This window comes from Excalfactoria chinensis, chromosome 5 (genome assembly GCF_039878825.1).
Source record: "Excalfactoria chinensis isolate bCotChi1 chromosome 5, bCotChi1.hap2, whole genome shotgun sequence".
NCBI lineage: Eukaryota > Metazoa > Chordata > Aves > Galliformes > Phasianidae > Excalfactoria > Excalfactoria chinensis.
This window is the reverse complement of record NC_092829.1, coordinates 22799457-22816247: the sequence shown is the minus strand read 5'-3', so window position 1 is coordinate 22816247 and position 16791 is coordinate 22799457. Positions and strand designations below refer to the sequence as shown.

Below are 16791 nucleotides of genomic sequence, written 5' to 3'. Positions count from 1 at the left end.
GAATGTAAAGAACTGTTGTACATATAAAACAGAGTCCCGGATATTTGAAAGGCCTCTTTCAAAAATACAGTTTATTATAAGGTGTAAATACCTCTGTTTGTTTTAAATACAAGTACTCCCCCTTTGAACAAGCACAGCTCTCTGAAGTCTATAGGCTCACAGAATTCACAAAGCACAGCTAAGAGTTTCACCAGCAGCGCCACCTCAGGACAGCTTGGATTCCAGCCAAAATTGCCTCATAGCATTTTACCTCCTGTTAAGCATTTAGTGACAAGCTATTGTACAATGCAATTAGCCATTCTACTTTATTGTAAGTCCTCGTAACATTTGAGATACACCTACTGTCATTGCAAAAATACTGCCAAGAAAAAGTTTGGCTTTAATGACAGAAAGAAAAAACAAACAACCCTGGTGCTAGGATGGGCAAGAGTGGAAGAAATTGCTGTCCCACAACAGCAGTTGTAGAAAACATGGGCAAATTACCTGATGAAAGGAACTTCTGACTCTAAAGAGCTTTATCGGTGTCCCAGTCTCAGAATGTGCTGGTTTGGATGCATTTTTTCTCCTCAGAACTTTTCTCACAGTCCAGTAATACCACATGGTCAAATCTCTTCATGCTGTGCTTGTTACTTTCAATACATTCTTTTTTTTGTTATCCAGTAGCAGGTATCCCCTGTTCAGGGTTAATAACACATGCTTCTCTACTGCACCCAAGTGAAACAGTATAGCACATCCTATCAAACTAATTGCACCAATCTGCAGTAATACTATGCCCACAATTAAGATTCAACTCAGATTCATCTGGGTAGATTCTGCACCTGGCATGAGGCAGCCCCAGAACTATGTACAATCTGGGAGAGAGACATTGGAGAGCACCATGAGGAAACAGATTAGGGAGCTCTGGCTGACAGCAAGCTGAATCTGAGCCAGCAGCATGCCCAGGCAGCCCAAAGCCAGCTGTACCACCAGGTGAAATAGGGCCAGCAAGGGCACTGGGTGAGGGAAAGGGCTGTCCCACTCTGCTCTGCATGGTGTAGCCTCGCGTCAAGCATTTTGTGCAGGTTTGGGTTTGTTCAGCCCAGAGCAGAAGAGCTGACAGGAAGCCTCATGGCTGCAGCTCCTCACAGGGAGCGGAGGGCAGAGCTGAGTTCTGCTCTCTGGTTACATCAACAGGACCTGAGGGAACGGCATGGAGCTGTGTCAGGGAAGGGTAAGGCTGGAAGTTAGGAAAAGGTCCTTTACCAGAGGGAGGAGCACATGGAACAGGCTGCCCAGGGCAGTGGACATGGCCCCAAGCTGCTGGAAATCAAGGAGCATTTGGACACCGCTCTCAGCTAGTGGGTTTGAGTAGTGCTGCATGGAACCAGGAGTTGGACTCAGTGATCCCTATGGGCCCCTTCCAACCCAGGCTATTCTGTGATTCTAAGCTTACTATAGCACTATAGTCTTCTCACACCCACTTTTTTAATGTTTAAATGAATACACAAATGACTTTTTTTCCCCTCTAAATTTCAGTGATAAAGTCTTGCTCAAGGATTCTTGAGTGTTTTCCTTCACAAGGTAGTTAAAAACCACCAAAAAACAAAAAACAAACAAAAAAACCCCACACCACAACCTATCTGCAAATTAAGTGTTACACAATAACCCTGAAGAAACAAAGTTACCACAGCCACCAGACACATAACAACTAAGTCTGGCTAGCCTTAGCCTGATCCCACCTCAGAAAAGTATCTTTGAGGAAGAAATAGAAAGAAGGAACCATCTAATGAGGAGGGTGCATGTTTTTATAAAACTGGCTGATTTGGGACATGCATGCACATACATATGCATGCACACACAGGTCCCAGAACAGTTTCCAGCTAGATTTCATGCCTAAGTTTCCTCTAATAGCTACAGCAACTCCTACCATGTGTTTTTAATGACAATCCCTGCAGCACCCAGACATTGCACCAGCCAGGTCTGTGTGTAGCTAACTCTTGAGCAGGCCCGCAGGAGGGCAGCTGAGCCCCAGGCACAGCATGTACCACCATAGGCAGGATGCCAGCCTTCGGTAGGGGCTGTCTGATGGAGTGGCGTTATCAGCTGCGCTGTAAGAGTTAACACATTTCTAAACACATTTTGAGTGACTCCAGCTAAATCCCAGGAACTATCATTGTTAAAAGACTTACATAAAGCTACTTCAAGGGCTCAGATTTCCACACACACCCCTTAGATACTTCCCATGATTATTTTTTCTACCTGTATATAAAATACTGATGGCTTGGTTAACAGCATTTGTTTTTAAACAAAAGTATAATTGACCTGCTTCCTCCAGATAGAATTTAAGGTGCCTCAGCTTGCAAAGAGGAAGCTCAAAGTATGAAACATGAAGGAATTGATTCCCCAATCAACATGACATTAAAGCAGACTGCAGTGGGGAAACAACTTCATAGCCTTAGGATTCATTTATCATTCAAATTTAATGAAGAATTAAATTCCTACCAGCATTTTTACTTAAAAAGAAGAAATGCTCATTTTGCTTCATAATTATTGTACTTAATCCATTCCTTCACTAGATCACCTTTACAAAAATCACCCTGCAGATACTTCCTTATCGAAACACCTCTAGAAACACAAAGTATTTTGTTAATGGAATAATTTCATCTTTAACAAAGCATCTGGAGACAAAATGAACAGTCCAAAGCTTCTAAGAAATTCTTGATTTACAATTTAAAAAACACTGCTAAAAAAAAAGACTCCTCAAATTAGCAAATCGAATCCAAATATGATATCACTGGAGCCCTGTCTAACATAATGTAAATGTTTAAAGGTGATGGCAGCCATTTTTCTCAACAAAAAGCAGATGGCTAATAAAAGTCAGTACACCAAAGCCCTTTTATAAAACCTTTCACAATTAAAAATCATTTTTAACCTCTAAAATGCTACAGCACAGAGCTATTTATTTGTTTGTTTGTTTTCTTGCCTCATCTTCCCCCATACAACTAAAACCCTCTCTCAGCAGTAATGTGCCTGAAACACAATGGTAGTTCACAAAGAAACATCACAGTACCGGTTTAACCCACGGGCAGCATGAATTTACAATACACTCCTTCAAAAAGAGAACATTAACTAATCATTGCCTCCATTTTTAAAATACTTATGCACCTGCGTGCGTGCACTTTAAAAATAAAACTGCCTATGTTTGCTCCGCTGACATTAAATATGGAAAGGCGGGATTATATTTATCAGATCAGTAACACTGCTGCTTGGGCCTCTCATGCAGGCATGGGATAAGTGAAAGATGGCAATTAAAAGCTTAAGTAATCTTCACAAGAAATTCCACCCTAGACAAGGCACTGATTTACTGAGAGACCTCTACCAATGGCCGTAAAGCTATGGTTCACCTAAGAAGGTCCACCATTTATAGCTCCAAGATAGAGTTTCCATCAGAGATGCGTAAAGTACTTAAACGAAAAAAGGTTGGTTTTTTTTGTTCCATCTGTATGCATTAGCCGTATAAACCTAAAAGTGTATTTATAGAACAGTTTAGTTGTACAACTTAGGTAAAATTCCTTGTTATTAAATTCCTCATTAAAAGAAGTGGCATAAAAGATGTAACAGTACATGTTATTACCGGGCCATTAAATCACAACTCTTTGGTCAAGTACTAGTCTCCATTTTTTTACAGGTCTGAGAAAAGCAAGCAACATTCAGAAACACACTAACTGCTCAAAGAAAGTTTTGCAGCAAAGCTCTGCTTTTAAAGTTTTATTTTTTAAACAAACAAGCAAAAAGAAAAAACTTAAGAAAGTCAGGTTGTCACCATCTTACATTTCAGTATACAAAACTGAAAGAAATCCCTATTTAAAAAAAAAAATAATAAAAGAAAAAAAAGAAAAAAGAAAAAAGAAAAAAGACAGGACTTCAGTCAAGTTTTCAGCTACTTATTGCTGTAGTTGTAACTCGAGTCCATTTAAAACCCTTTTGGTCATTTGTAGAGAGAACGCATTTGGAACGCTAGCGGCGATAGAAAACCCCTTTAAAACATAGGCTGTTACACTGTTGAGTGAAAATCAGCAGAAAACCATCACCAACAGAACATAACAAAGCACTATGTAAAAGTACAATTTAATTGGTTGTTAGAAAAAGTGTTGATTTAAAGTACTATCCCAAAGCTTTATGTGGGCCTATGTCAGCAAAGTGCTTCTGTTCCCACTGTGAAAAGACCACAACCACAGCACTTCTTCAGGCATAAAGAATGCAGCCTCCATTGCTACAGTGCTCTCTCTCTCTCACTCTCCTCCAACACACGGAGCGCAGAAACTCAAAATAACTGCAAATTCCAAATTCAGATGATACGCACAAATATACTGTTGAACAAAGTTTGGACAAGAAAACGGTACACCTGAGTTCAGTCGTACAAACTAATCTGTGTAAATAGTGTTAAACGAATATATCCATGTCTCTAATATGAATCTAGATGTATTTTCTTACAAAAATGCATTGATAGAAATACCCAGGCAAATACATACCATACAATAGCAAAAGCTTTAAGCCCCATTTAATTAGACGATTTTCTGATTAAAAATAGAAGGCAATTAAGATTTACTCAAAATTACAATTAAGAAAAGCTTTCACAGTGCAATATCGAAACTGTCACAAAGTTAAGAAAATACTGATATCAAAGTACAATCACAATGTTAAGGTAGACAAAACTACTATACAAGGGCATATCTTGTAAAATCAAAAGGAATTAACACAACATAGGGGACATCTCATGCCCCTGCTCTACACATCTCGTTTCCTAGTCTTCAGAATCATCATTGTGTCTTTCCTTTTTGGACAGCGGTAGAAGTCTTGTTAAAACTAAGAGGTTCGTTCTTCTTTGTTGACCAGATTTCAGAGCATGATAACTTCTTGAACATACACTCTTCATCACTGCACAATTTCAAAGTAGTGCAATATCGCCATGATGTGCTGAGGCATGAACACATAGCCCGTGTACAGTGCCATTCCAACAATGGAAACTAGCATTGAATCTGAACAACAGGTAAGGAAGAAAGCATTTGAAACCAGAAGTACATTACAAGTCATATAAGCACAGCACTATCATTGTTCCTATCTCGTAGGAAGATGCAACAGAACACTGAAAAACTGAACACAGGTAGGGGTGATAAGCTGAATTACAGCAGGACGCTTTGCAAGATATCCACTGCCTTGTCACAGACACAACAGTACAGACTGAAGCGTGGGAAGGGAAAAGGGACTGAAAATGGGCACTGGGGATATATGAATTACACATACATCCTCCAAGCTCTTAAGCAATACCTGCAGTAGCCAGCACAATCAGTCAGGCAGAAAAGTCAACCATCAGGAAAAAAAAAGAGAGGCAAAAACAGAAGGATTATATGAGCACCTGTACTGAGTAAGAGCTGTTATTTGTGCACAGCCTACTCACTATTAGGCAGAAAGCATTAAATGTTGATATCAACTTACCAGAACAGAATGACATAATACATTTAATGTATCATTCACTAAACATTTGGCGTGAAAGTTGTACTGCAAACCTAAAGTCAGGAAACCAGTGTTCTCTAGGCTTTAAGTCACTACATTATTTGGTTTGCTGCTCTATCAGCTCAGACCTTTTATCACAGACAAGGAGCTCCATTAAAGTGTTGACAGTACTTAGGAAAAAAAAAGGCTGCAAGGGTAATGAAAAATTTGGGTGACATTGTGGCACACACCTTTCCAGACATTTCAGTCCCTATGTCTCATAGGATCAGCATGACTTGGAATAAATCTGTGTGTAAATAAATATATGCTTGATGGTATTTTACTATGGCAGAGCTGCAAAACAAATCTCACATGAAGCCACCTGCTAAGCAATGTTAAGATGATCCCTTCATTCAGCTGAACTCCAAATGAAAACCAGAAACTCAGAGAAGTCAGATGGCTTACAGTGTAAACATACAACTAGACCTTTGTCATACTCTGGGATTCTCAAGGCTTTATGTACAGAAACTACAGCATCAGACTACTCAAGGATTAGGCCACTCAAAGTTTAAGACTTTAGAAATTCAAGAGTTATACTCTCAGCAGTAACCTGCAGAGATTCAGAAACACTATATATAGCTCTGAAGATTAACAAGCACGATAACACCGATAGCAGTACTCAAGTTTCCACAGGTGAAATCAGAGGAGCTGTGCGTAACTTTGAGAAAAGTAACCAGAGCATGCGTGCAACAAAGGCTCTGTAACTGACTTCCCCAAGAGGTATATGTGGTGCTTATTAGAGCATGCCAGCTTCTGGGTGTATTTTTATTCCCAGAAGATTGCACAATGCAAGACGCTAAAATGAAGGTCAACGCATAGATCTACATTCCAGTATCAGCGCTCCCTGCACTTCTCAAACACAATAAGCTGGAAATGCACCCAGCAAGTCTCTGGACTGCCAGCTCCAAGGCCATGTGCCTGTGCGGTCCTTGCACTGTGCATGGCAGACTTGGCCCACCAGCAGTGACAGCATCCCCTCTGAGGACAGGGACAGTTCTGCTCATCTGATGCTGCAAACAATATATTGGGACACTTAGCACACTATTTTAAGTGGAGCAACAATCACTTCACTGCAAAACAAGCACTTTAAAAAGGAAGTAAACATGCACACACAACTGTCAACTACTTAAATGCCTTGTCCAAGTTAAGAAGCTGTTCAGTTAATATGAAAGGAAATATATATATATATGTTTATAACTAATCTAATTGTAATGAAAGCAAAAATGGAGTGTTTTCAGTGATACAGACACAGCACAAACAGATCTGGGTGTTCTAATCAGAAACACAGTACTCTGAAACTAAGAACCACTGCCTCAATAACTGCGCACAGTGCATCTGTAAGAATCAGAAAGCCAAAAAATAATAGTGACTCCACTTTAACCAAGCTTACACAAGAAAACTCTCTGCAACCTGTAACCAGCTGTAACCTGGGAAACCACTCTTATATAATGAGTTCCTTTACAACTAACCAGGAAAAGCAGCTTTTCACAGTTAGACCCTTCTTGATGGGTGTAAGCAGTGCTAATGTTTTGGTTGGTTTGTCTCTGTGCCTCTCAGCATTAACTGGAGACGGCTCAGAGTCATTCATGAGACATCATTTTAACTCAAGATCAAAACAGCCACGCTCGCAAAGAGCACCACCTGTGATAAATAATAGCCCTTAGGAGACCGCAGTGCCAGTCTGACAGAGCTGGTTGAGGAAGCTCACCTATAAGTAGTCTGCATACAGAAGCCTCCACATTAGCACCTATCCAGTTCTTCCACTCCAGAAGAGCCAAACAAATTCACCAGCTCAAGGATTAAATGCTCTCCTAACAAACACCGTGTGGCACAGCGCAGCCCAGACCAAAGCTCCCCAGCACACACATTTACTTTCCACTAGACGACAAAACAGAATTAACTAAAGAGTTGTGCTGAGCAGAAACCTTGGGGCTCCAGTTGAAGAGTCAGGGGGAAAAAAAAAACTACCGGAATTCTACGGGAGAGAAAAGAAAAAGAAGGAAAATAATAATAACAATAAAAGAAAGGCTGAGAAGAAAGCATGCCAGGATGTAAACCCGGCCCCGGGCAGAGGCGGTGGGATCGGCCAGATGCCCGTGACAGAAGGCACACGCCGGCACTACGGCTCTTCCCTGACTCCGGCCGCACTCCGCCCGTGCCGGCTGCAGCCCCGCCAGCTCCCCGCGCACGGCTCGCAGTGCCCCGCCGCCCTCGGTACGGCCCCAGGTCACCGTCCGTAGCCCACCCGGCCCCAGAGCTCCCCGCCCGGCAGGCCACGCGCCGCCGGCAGAAGGATACTGAAGACGGTGCGCTCCCAGGGCTCCAGCATGTAGAGTGCGGTGACCAGCAGGTACTGGTAGTACAGCCACGACATCTGCTTCCAGGCCGAACCCAGCGCCATGGCGCACACCGCGCTCTCCCCACCCGCCGCCGGCCCCGAGCCGCCTGCGCCGGGCCCAGGCCGAGCGGAGACGGGGGCGGTGGCTGCCCGGGACCCGCCTTCCCCCGCCGTCGCTGCCGACTGGCCCCACCGCGCGAGGCCCGGCCCCGGGCTGCGGCCTCCCGAAATGGAGGCGCTGCGAGGCGGGCGGGGCGCCGGTCGGGTCGGCAGCGCCCCGGAGCGGGCGAAGGGGGGTGCGGACGCTCTCAAGTCCCCATAGCAGAACGCGTTGATTTTTCTCCCACAGAATAAATCAGCTGTTATGTACAAGCCTGAACTTGGTTAGATCACATCACATCACACGACTGTCCGTCACCATGTGAGCAGATCTGAGTCATATCTGGAAGGTTGCTGCACCCAATCTTCTCCCATCCTGTTTCATTTAAATGGACGTACTGGGTATTAGAGAGCATCTGAAGATTGTGCTCAACATGATTCATCAGATGTGTTAAAGGGTTCTGCAGAAGGCTTCAGTACCTTTAGTATTCAGGGCAAAGCCCACCCAAAACTACTGCTCGGGTAAATGAGAATGTACAGTCTGCCAACTTGGACTGACTAGATCAGTCCCACAGGAACAGCAGAAGAGGCAAAAAGATCAACTTTTTACCATGACGGTTGCTAACTTTGCACTTCTGAGAGGTGTTTGGGGCCACACACTTCAGTGTTAGAAACTTGTAACTGCTATTTTTTCCTTATCTGAGGCCAAGAGATTGGTCTGGGACCACACAATTATAAAGGCCATTGGCAGCTTACGTGGACAACTGAGTATCAAATACAGTAGTTAGAACACAAACCCAGTGAAAAGCAACGCGTGGGGAAATCAAGCATCGCAATTAAGTACAAGGTACAACCAACCCCTGTGAGCTGGAGACAGGCTACCAGGAAAGGCCTCGTGCACATGCCAGGTGTGCACCACAGGTGAGAAACTGCTGTCAGCCCTCTGCCATCATTCTGCTCAGTAAAACAGCTCTAGGTTATGTCAGTTCTAGTGCAGTTCTAGTCTTGCAGCTGCCCCACACCTAATTTAACCAGTGCTATTAGCACAGTGGAAAGCAAGGAAATACAGTCACAGCAGGGTACTCATATTAATTATTTACAGAGCTGTGAATTGCACGTACAGCACCAGGAGATAACTGTGCAAAAGAAAACTAGCTGGCAGAGACAACCAAATACTGTCGTAATTTATGTGGAAAGATCTGATACGGGTTTTAATGCAGCCAGAATACATTCAGACATAATTCATCTAGATCAACTTATTTCAGCACAAGAAGAAATGAGCGTATTCGTACGATTAAATACCCCCACATAGCTGGCTACAGCAGCTGTTGCCCCTACCCAAGACAGCTGTTGCTTGTTGTAACTGACCCAGGAGGAGTCTTGTGTTGCTGACACTGCTTGAAAGATCTGCAGCCATGATGAAAACTACTTTTCTAAATAAACACATGAAGTCCAAGGACACGTGGGGTTTTTAGCACATCTAAAGCACTGCACTCTTTCACAGCTGCAAGAGCAGTATCGATATAGAGCAAACATTTCCCAGTCTCTCCTGCTCCCATGCTCCATGAGAAGAGGGACTGCAATTCAGGCGAGCAAGAAGCAGCAGCAAGCACATGAGATAAGAAGAAAGGTAATGTGGAAAAGCATGCCAGCTTCACAATTTCCTGCCACATCCACCAGCTGTTTGTCCAGGTCCTTACACACCTTTTCAATTTGGTTCATACTCAGAAGGCAACTTTTGCTAGTTAGCCCCTTAAAAAAATGGACACTATTCCTCTGTATAGCGAGTGTCCCATCCTTCACCATCTTCATCCTACTCCTGCTTGAGGATCGCCATCAACAATTGCTCCTCCTGCTACCCCCTGCACTGACTTTTGAGCCCCTGAACAACATTCTCATTCTCCTGTTTTCAGCAGCTCAGTGCAACGATCTTACCCTGACGCTAAATAGCTTTCATGCGTCACTTGGACTGTGAAGACAGTTTGCACTGAGGCCAGTATGCCCTACAGCAGAGTACAGCCTCCATTACATCTGCTCCTCCACAGTGTTACGAAGAAGGAATAGTTCTCACTTTCAAAATTTTCCCTATATGCCTCCAGGCTTAAAGCATGTAGTAATAGTCTATCCACTTTAGATGGCATCATTTCTGACAATGTGCCAGTCAGACCATAGGTAGTAAAAATGATAGAGAGATCTTGTCTTAAGCAGATCCCATTTTCAAAACAAATAGAACTCAATTTCACTTGTAGGTTTGATGTGCAGAGAAAGGTACACCAACCTGACCAACAAAGCGTTCAGTAGCTACCTCAACAGTTCAGGGCTTCATCAAGCAGTAAAGTTTCCACTGATGTAAAGGAAGTCATGGCATTAAGGTAAAAATGCACATGTATTCTGAGCTGCTCCCTGAGAAACAAGCTGTAATTTCAGGATATTCATGTTCAACACACCAACATGGAAGTCAGCATTCTTCTGGATACCATAAAGACCAATTACAATATTTACTCTTCTTTCAAGCTCAGATCTGTCCTAAGGTTTGCACAGCTACATTTCTGGAATTATCAGGAAAAAAACAAACAAACAAACAAAAAACATACAGATGAAAGTTGCAACTTTCTAACAGCCAACCTCTACAGCTTTCAAAGAGTAGAAGGATTTACAATCAGTCTGCACTTAGCCCAAATCTTACAAGAATGCATGCTCTGTCTTTCAGTAAGACGAAAATATTGATGGCTCCCATTTCTTCCGTCATCAATAACAAACGATTTCCTTGAAAACTGTAAAGAAAAAGGTGAAGATTGATATTAGTACTAATATAAGAGCCTGGCTATTTATCTTCCACACGGTGTAAATCCTCAAGTTTTGGTGAACAAACCAGCAGCAGACTCTGGCCTGCAGCTTTAGTATTCAAAGGGACATACCAAGTTTAACAGTTCCATAGAAATGACCAATGCAGCCAGGGGGAACCAGTTGATACAATATTTATTCTAAGCAGTAGTTGTAATACACATTGAGGTACTGGACAGTACATACACAGGGAATGATCATAATACACAGATCTTACACTGTATTTACAAAACGTTAAATCCTCAACAACGCGACCACCTGACAGCGTAAAAGAATATCGCTCTCAAATGCAAGCAGTTAACAGTACTCCCTTCATAAAAAAGGAATACAGCAATAGTGTCAGAAGTCCAACCACTATAAAGCCCTCTGATAGAAATGCACATTTAAAAGAATATATTTTAAAAAGACTGATGTGCCTGCACTTCTGATACTTTTCACATAATCTTAAACACAGCACTTTTATTTCCACTTCTGCATATTAGCTGTGACTGGCTAGAACATTGAAGAAGTGAAAAACTTCATCTTTATCCATCACTGCCACTTCAGTTGAACATTCTGTACATAATACTGGATGATACACTTCCTCCTCCTCTTGATTTGACTGTAAAGGAGTAGTAGTTTCTTCACTGTGCTTCCTCTTCTTGTTTCTTTTCTTTACCTTCTTTCTGTATTTCAGGATTTCCTCTTTGTTAACAAAGCAGTTCATCACAAACATTGCCCTGTATTGTGTTTTGTAAGATTCGTGTCTAGGGAGAAGAGGAGAAAATGCAAGTCATACCACTGGTAAAACTCTGCTTCCACAAAATAAGTTAGCATCTCTGGAAATTGGATTAAAGATAGGAAGTGCCATGCCAAATGGCTGCAAGCCATATGAATATGTAGTTTTAGAAACAGAACAACAGGCCCAACTACAAAACATCACAATTGAAGTCGTGTATCTTGGTTTTGAGGAACATGTTTAAAAGCACACTGGTTCTCACTGAACTAAGCACCCCTGGAGTGCATGTTGGTACTACAAAATTGTGCATGGCTGTTCAGAGCTAACGATTGGTAGGCAAAGATCTTGAAGTTGTGAATGCAAGTGACTCAAATACCGGTATTTATAACCTAAAACATTTCAAGCCTGAAACTCTGTATAATAAACAAAGACACTTCACATTTTGAAAATCCTGTCTATAATGAAGTATGTTTTTCAGCAGTCATCTGTGTATCAACTGCACAGCTGGAGTAATTAGCACATTTCAGGTCTGCATTAACACATCTCTACAGCTGCAGTTTCAGAGCAGCCTAAACCAGCATCATTGGCTGCAGAAGACCTATCTTGACTTTCAAGGCTTGTCTAATGGCATACTGAGCTATGTTAGTTTTTTGAACCCACATAAGACCAGTCTGACAATAAAAATGGACAGTTTTCTGTCAGCTTAGCAAACTGAAATACTTAACTATAGATCAGAGTCAAGGAATGCCAGAACCAGCTAAGGAAAGAGTGGGAAACAGCAGCCAGCACTGAGACAACTTCAGGCTGCTGGGGAATTTCACCTTCAATCAGCAAAAGTACTCAATAAATTAGAGGTAGTTTATTGCTCACTTCATAGAATTTCTTTCTCCTTTATTCAAAATACAAAGGCTCCTCTTCTGCCCACATTAGCAGTAGTAATTAGGGTTGTTGTGCAGTGAAGCACTGGAGAATAGCAAAACATGCTATGAATTCACACCTAAATGCTTTCCAGGTACTACTTAACATAATTATACTCAAAAACACAACTGCTAGTACTCAAACCAAGAAACGATATACTGTCTCGACTTTGCTTAACCCTCTCCTAAAAGACACTTTAATGTGAAAACAATAACTACACTGAAATAACTCTTCCTCTAACCATGAAGCCAACGTAATTAGAAAAAAATACATATAATAGAATCATAGAATGGCCTGGGCTGAAAAGGACCATTCTATGATCATGTAGTTTCAACCCCCCTGCTATATGCAGGATCACCAACCACTAGACCATGCTGCCCAGAGCCACATCCAGCCTGGCCCTGAATGCCTCCAGGGATGGGGCATCCACAACATCCAAAATGAACTTCTAGTTTAGTCTCATTTTTAAAGCACATTCCTTTATCCACTATGCTGCAGTTCTTCCTTGTTCTTCATCTCCATGGTGCAGGTTAAACTGATCACCATCATTCTTTTAAACCGGCACTCACCCACACACCTGATTCACATATAGCCACCTTCCCTTTATAAGTTCCACTGTGTAAGACAGAATTGATCAAATCGTTGAACACGCTAAAACTGCAAATGACTGAAAAAGAGACATTACAGAAAGACATCTTATTGTTCACCAGTTACCTCTGACAGTCCAGGCATAAAGTCGTCATGCAAGCAGGACAATTCAAAACAGCATCACTGTTTGGAACTGATGAAGGCTTTGTCTGTTGCGGCTGCAGCAGTCTTCTTTGATTACGGTACCTACCAAATGAAGGATATAGAGGATAACAAAAGTGAAATGACACACCCTCGCCCATCAATTTAACCTTCACATATTTTTTAAATTAAAGACATTGGTAAATATCTGTCTCTTTCACAACAACTCTTCTGTAACTGAAACTACCTAAACATAAGCACTATGGGAATAAAAATACACACATGAATTTTTCCATTTTGTTTGTATGGAGGATTTTCATCCAGAGATATCATCATAGTATCATAGTATCGTGCGAGTTGGAAGGGACCTTAGAGATCATCGAGTCCAACTCCCAGGTTTCGAGCCCTCTGTGTAGCGAAGCGGCACTTCTACCCCCTGCACCACAGGGGGGATTCAAAGCCGGGCCCTCCAGTGCTGCAAGCAGCACTTTATACCACTGCGCCACCAGGGGCACACATATGTATATGTTCAATGTGGATTTGTGCCCAACAATCACTTTCCTGGAGAAGACGAGTATCTCAAGAACAGTCTCTGTAAGTAACATACGTTGATGTACTTTTCAACAGATTTATGTCTCTCTTCTGCTGCAACAAGCATTAGTCACCCTTCAAAGAAACCTAAAGTAAAGCAGCTTTGAGCCATTCCTATTTTAAGTATTTCATCAACATCATAGTTATTTTGATAAGATCTACAGGCAAAACCAGCTTAGTGAACTAGGAAGTTTTGATTTTGAGAAATTGCACATTTTAGCATTTTGTCACTTTAAAGCGTCTATTTCCATTACACACATGCAGCAATTTTACAAGTTCTTAAATTCCCTGTGCTGTAAATTCTAAGGCACTGAGTGAACACAACAGCATAGAGTTTTTCTATATATTCACCGTGTTCATTGGAATTTTTCAGTTTATGGTAAGCATCCTACAATTAATTATTTACAGTCTCTTACCTCCTCCTCTGTGAGTCTACCCACTCTTGGTCTCGTCTGTCTTCTTCCGGGTCATACAGCAGCTCATCATTGGTAAGAATCCGACGTTGCTGATGTTTTCTTTTTTTCAGGACATCTTGCATAACTGTAGAGATTTGGGCAAGCACGGGTTCCATCAGACAGACATACAATGATTCTCTACTCAACTAATCAAAAAGTAATCTTTCCAATTTTCTTTTTCAATACCTGCAATAAATGTAAATTAATTCATAAAAATCTAGCTTCTCTCTCCTCTGAATAGACGACCCCAAAGGATTAAAGCACCTTACATACATTAGGATACATCACAAAGTTGCAAGAACTTTGCTGAGATGATATAGGCTGGTATCTACCCCCAGAAGGCCCTCTTCAGGAATTGCCTCTGATGCCCTGAGAGGATTCTACTGGATCCTCTGGATACTACTGGATTCTACTGGATCCAGACTGGATACAGCACTACTCTGAAGATGCTGTCTTCTCCCTCCCTTACCTGTTTTGTCTTCATCTTCTGAATCAGAATCAAAGTAAATGTCATCATAGTATTTTGAAGTGGTGGCAGATCCAGCCTCCCCGGTGCTTGAAGAAGTACCTGTATTAAATTGAAGAGGAAAGTGGTAAGAGCATCTGACCAAAAGGATAACATGCATATAGCCCAGTACAAACCATCATTTCCAAGCTGCCCTACCCAAGAGCCCCCCGGTACATCTGTGTGTGTTAAGTTGCAGCTCTCCCAGTTTATTCCCATGTCCCGATCAACTATGTTACTTGTGTGATTTCATTTACAGGTAAAAGAAATACAAGTGTGGCAAAACGCTTCATTAACTGATTAATATAAAATCTAAGGAAGAAAAAAACAAATAAAAACAACCACTACATCTCACGCATTCTGTATGAACTTCATACAAAAGTTCATAAAAGGCTCAGATCAATTACCAATCACACCTGCCACAGCCAGTCTGCACTAAAGTTCCCACAGTGCACTGGGTGCACATAGTACTGTAAGTGCAGACACAGAACTTAAAGATCAAGTTTGACTACTAACAAAAAAACACTAAACCTGCTGCATGTAAAATAAAGTTCCTACATTAAAACAAGAACTACATCATCGCACCAGGAAATTCAGAATCACAGAATTGTAGGGGTTGGAAGGGACCTCTAGAGATCATCCAGTCCAACCCCCCTGCCAAAGCAGGCTCCTTACACCAGCTCACACAGGTAGGTGTCCAAGCGGGACTGGAATATCTCAAGGGAAAGAGACTCCAGGAGAACACTTCACCAGATGTTTTTTACTAGGCAAGAAGAACAGAAGTTCCTCAAAAACCAGAGCAATCTACAGCACCCAAAACAGTATACAAAGTCCAGAACGGATAAATCTTTTACACAGTTTCACTACTTCGTGTAACTTCTAGTTATGAGCACTTAAGGGATTAATATTTTTCTTTACTCTTTTCTCCATCTGATTTGTAATCGTAACCCACCATATGCCAATTCCTTTCAGCAAGAACGTGCTCCAAATGTTGACAGCATCCTGAGCCACTGGGCAAAGAGACTGCAAACTGCTTGAATGGCCTCCAAATACATATGTGAAAATTACTTAAAACATAAGTACAGACACCAGGGAAAAAAGAGGGCCAATTATTCAACGAGAAATCACAGTGAAACAGGAAATTAAGAGGTTCAGAAACAACATAAGCAGCAAACTTAGAATGGATGAAACAAGTGCTCTCAAGGTACCCAAGTACCCATTTCTGCAGGACGGATGAGCCATTTTAAGGTATTTCCACAGGTCTCAAACAGCACTCCACTGCCACCACAAATCCCCCCTCGGCACATCAGCTCCTTAATTGGACACAGGCAAGCAGGTGTTAAGAATGATTTACCCATTTCTGGCGATTTCCATTTGCCTTCTATGTTCCTCACGGTGGTGTTGAGCTCTGCCTCCATCTCCTTCTGGAACTCATCATCGCTGGAAGATTCACTCTCCCCAGTCAGGCACTCCCGTAACAGCTTCCGCTTCTGGTCAGGAGTGCCATGTAAGAGCACATCCACCTCATCTTCAGAGCTACAAACATTGAAACATCACACGCCTCATTATTATTAACAGCTCGCTACACAAGCTAATCTGGACAATCACCACCTGAGAAGCATTTATCCGTGTACTTATGTGAAACCCACTGGTTTTAATGCAAAGGAGCAACGGACTGAGGGCAGCCTGCCGCTAGGCGCCAGCAGCACGGCTCCGGGGGCTCCGCACAGCACTCGGCAGCTCGTAGTGCTGGGGATTACAAAGGCAAACAGCCGGGCTCCGAGGGATCGCCGCCGTGACTTGGAGCGGACAGACCCTTCAGACCCTCAGCGGCCTCCTCCGTGACCGGCAGCACGAGGCAGAACAAAATCTGCAGCGGAGGGAAGCGGCGGCCCCCAGCCCGCCTCGGGAGCCGGCCGGCACCTGCTGAGCGCTCGTTCCTCGTCGCTGGGCTCCTCCACCACGTACGGATCATCCTCCTCCTGCAGGCGGCTCATGGCGGCGCCCCGCCCCCTCACTGCCGGCCAGCTCCCGGCACTTCCGGGCTCCAAGCGACTTCCGG

General features: G+C 42.7%; 2 protein-coding genes across 2 annotated transcripts; both read right to left on the bottom strand.

Annotated features, from left to right (window-relative positions):
• Positions 1-3732: 3732 nt before the first annotated feature.
• On the bottom strand, positions 3733-8143 carry SPTSSA (serine palmitoyltransferase small subunit A). The gene is made up of 2 exons (XM_072337808.1): positions 7831-8143; positions 3733-5018 (listed from the first exon to the last, which is right to left on the bottom strand). The coding sequence occupies exons 1-2, from the start codon at positions 7931-7933 to the stop codon at positions 4915-4917; spliced, it is 207 nt and encodes a 68-aa protein (XP_072193909.1). The 5' UTR covers positions 7934-8143; the 3' UTR covers positions 3733-4914.
• Positions 8144-10931: 2788 nt separating this feature from the next.
• On the bottom strand, positions 10932-16786 carry EAPP (E2F associated phosphoprotein). The gene is made up of 6 exons (XM_072338172.1): positions 16653-16786; positions 16084-16265; positions 14694-14792; positions 14186-14309; positions 13164-13283; positions 10932-11559 (listed from the first exon to the last, which is right to left on the bottom strand). Exons 1-6 carry the CDS (start codon positions 16724-16726, stop codon positions 11292-11294), a joined length of 867 nt encoding a protein of 288 aa, XP_072194273.1. The 5' UTR covers positions 16727-16786; the 3' UTR covers positions 10932-11291.
• Between the last annotated feature and the right edge of the window lie 5 nt (positions 16787-16791).

Bases quoted from the DNA above. Each gene is read 5' to 3' on its own strand.
- SPTSSA (XM_072337808.1), bottom strand. From the start codon at position 7,933: ATGGCGCTGGGTTCGGCCTGGAAGCAGATGTCGTGGCTGTACTACCAG. The intron at 5,019-7,830 runs GTATCCTTCTGC...CCTGTTGTTCAG, and splicing joins CTGGGAGCGCACCGTCTTCA to ATTCAATGCTAGTTTCCATT.
- EAPP (XM_072338172.1), bottom strand. From the start codon at position 16,726: ATGAGCCGCCTGCAGGAGGAGGATGATCCGTACGTGGTGGAGGAGCCC. The intron at 14,793-16,083 runs GTAAATCATTCT...AATTTAATACAG, and splicing joins ATGGAAATCGCCAGAAATGG to GTACTTCTTCAAGCACCGGG. The intron at 14,310-14,693 runs GTAAGGGAGGGA...AAATCTCTACAG, and splicing joins AGAAGATGAAGACAAAACAG to TTATGCAAGATGTCCTGAAA.